The 2,150-nt window shown below is 59.2% G+C and overlaps 1 protein-coding gene across 1 annotated transcript in view; it reads right to left on the bottom strand.

Annotated features, from left to right (window-relative positions):
* Window positions 1-1,019: 1,019 nt before the first annotated feature.
* Window positions 1,020-2,150, bottom strand: part of ELOA (elongin A) — a 15,788-nt gene continuing 14,657 nt past the window's right edge. Inside the window, exon 11 of the mRNA XM_027776118.1 lies at window positions 1,020-1,390. Coding sequence (XP_027631919.1) covers window positions 1,329-1,390 — 62 coding nt within the window. The 3' untranslated portion in view covers window positions 1,020-1,328. The remainder of the gene's footprint in view (window positions 1,391-2,150) is intronic.

The raw sequence follows: 2,150 nt of genomic DNA, 5'->3' as shown, positions 1-2,150 counted from the left end.
CTGCTTGGCTCTGGAATCTTCCGTTAGCCAGAGGTCTCCGGGATGCTGGAAGGCGGTGGGCTCCGCGCCCCGGGCCTTGAGAGCTTGTGGGGGGGCTGCCACGCGCCGCTGTCACTCCCCACCCCTCAGTCCGCTCCTCGGGTTTCTCGAGGATGTGCATGCCACGTCCGTGGCTTCTACCTCCACCTGGGTCACGGCCATGTGGTTCCTGGGAGACCCGTCCTCCTTGCCAGCCAAGACGAGGGTGGGCACTGCCCTCCTAGATCTGAACTTGCTCCTCAGCCGGCTGGAAACGAGAGCCGGCCTTCCTGAGCGGGCCGGCGCCGCGCCCTCTACCCCACCCTGGCTGCAGCTCAGGCCCTGCCCGCTGACCCCGGCTGGGACACTCCTGGGCTCCCCCACCAAACCCGGCACCCTGCTGCGCCCTTCCAGTCACATGACCTGACCTTTGACAGGGAAGCAAAAACAAAACCCACTTCCCAGACAGCTCTGAAGCCCTTCGCTGGAGCAGCTGCTCGCAGGGACCAGGAGGCGAAAGCGCCGCAGCCGGGTGCCGCGGAGGGACTGGCGACAGCCCTGCACCTCTGCACCGAGAGGGAGGGGGAACGTAAAACTGACTCGGAAACTGGAAATCATGAAAATGCTGGGATCTGTGCAAATTGTTCTCCCAAGGTCCTGAGCCTCGAAAAAAAGGAAGTGGGAGCTGGCAAAAGAATGGGGAAAGCCAGGCCACTGAGCGGCCTCCTAATGACACTGCCCAGTGAGTGAAAAAGATGCACCTGCGAGCGTCGGGGAGCAGCGCCGAGAAGGGTCTCGGCGGTGAGGTGCCCACCGTGGCTCCGAGGGCAGGCCGTGGGCACCGCACAGGCACAGGGGCGCCCGGCCCACTGTCGGGACCAGTCTGCTCGGGAGAGTTGAACCCATGGATGGAGTGGCTTTTGTCTAACTGTAATAAAGGCCTTGGAGAATGGGAGGCTAAGTGTGTGGTAGAGGAAAAATAAAATAGAACAGAACCTGGGTAATATAAATACAATCTGGGGGCAATATTTATTAATTAAAACTATGTCTTATAGTTTACAAAGATGCTAATTAATAAGGGAAGTCTAATTGACCTTAGAACCCTCAGTGAGACGGAGGTTTCGTATCTTCGGTGCCAGCAGTGCTCCGGGAGGCGGCGGGCACGCGGGCGACACCTGCCAACTGCAGGATTCGGAGACCACGAGTTTTCACGAGCGTGAGTCCAGTCTCCTCCGAATGTCCCCTGCCCCAGTCCCCCGTGTCCTTGTCCTCCAGCCCCGACCAGTTCCCTCTCCAGGTGCGTCCTCAGCCTACCGTCGAGAGAACCTGTTCTTGAAAGCTTTAATCGTCTTGGCCATCATGGGGGCGATCTCTGTGGGAGGACAGAGAAGGTCATGGCAGCTCCGTGGCAGTGGAGACACCCTCCGCCCCGTGGCTAGCCGAAGCCCAGCCTTGCTGCTCTTGCGAAGCACCTCCTGACAGACGTGGACACGTGTGTGTCCAGGTCGACCCAGGATGGAGCCCTGGGCCTTACCACAGGGCCAACATCAGGCAGCGGTGCCCCGCCACCCGGTGACACTCAGGAGAGGCAGCAGCACACGGCCATGGCTTACTGAGGGCCGCCAGCACCAACATCATCACTCTTGCTGGTTCAGCCCGCCGGCTCGGGGCACCCTGTGGGCCCCACATGGCCAGCTACAGTTAGAAGCCCGGCCTCGGTGGCATAAAAACACATTGGGGGGCCAGCAGGTGGCGTGGTTAAGATACCAGACACTCCCACATGGCTGACCAGAGTTCAAGTCCTGAACCTGGTGACTTGCTTTCTTACTTTCTCTCTGGTCAAAAAAAAGATAAAAAAAAAACACAAAACACACTGGGCCTGTGTGTGCATGTGCACGCCCCAAATCCCGACTGATGGAGAAATGGAGGAGGGATCGCAGTGTGACGAGCCCCACTGGGGGACGCTTTCTCTCTCTCCCTCCTCTAGCACGCACACGTGCCCTCTGGCAGTGGCACAGATGGCCAACTTTCCAGACAGGCTGTACAGTAAGCGACGCTGGAGTTCGATCCCTGCCAGACTCTAACGGCCATCTTAGCCAGAACTAACCTGCCTCACAAACACCCAAAACAAT

The sequence above is a fragment of the Tupaia chinensis genome, unplaced genomic scaffold (assembly GCF_000334495.1).
Source record: "Tupaia chinensis unplaced genomic scaffold, TupChi_1.0 Scaffold000628_1, whole genome shotgun sequence".
Taxonomy (NCBI): Eukaryota; Metazoa; Chordata; class Mammalia; order Scandentia; family Tupaiidae; genus Tupaia; species Tupaia belangeri.
Note: the sequence above shows the minus strand (reverse complement) of the source record. Positions and strands in the feature narration are given on the sequence as shown.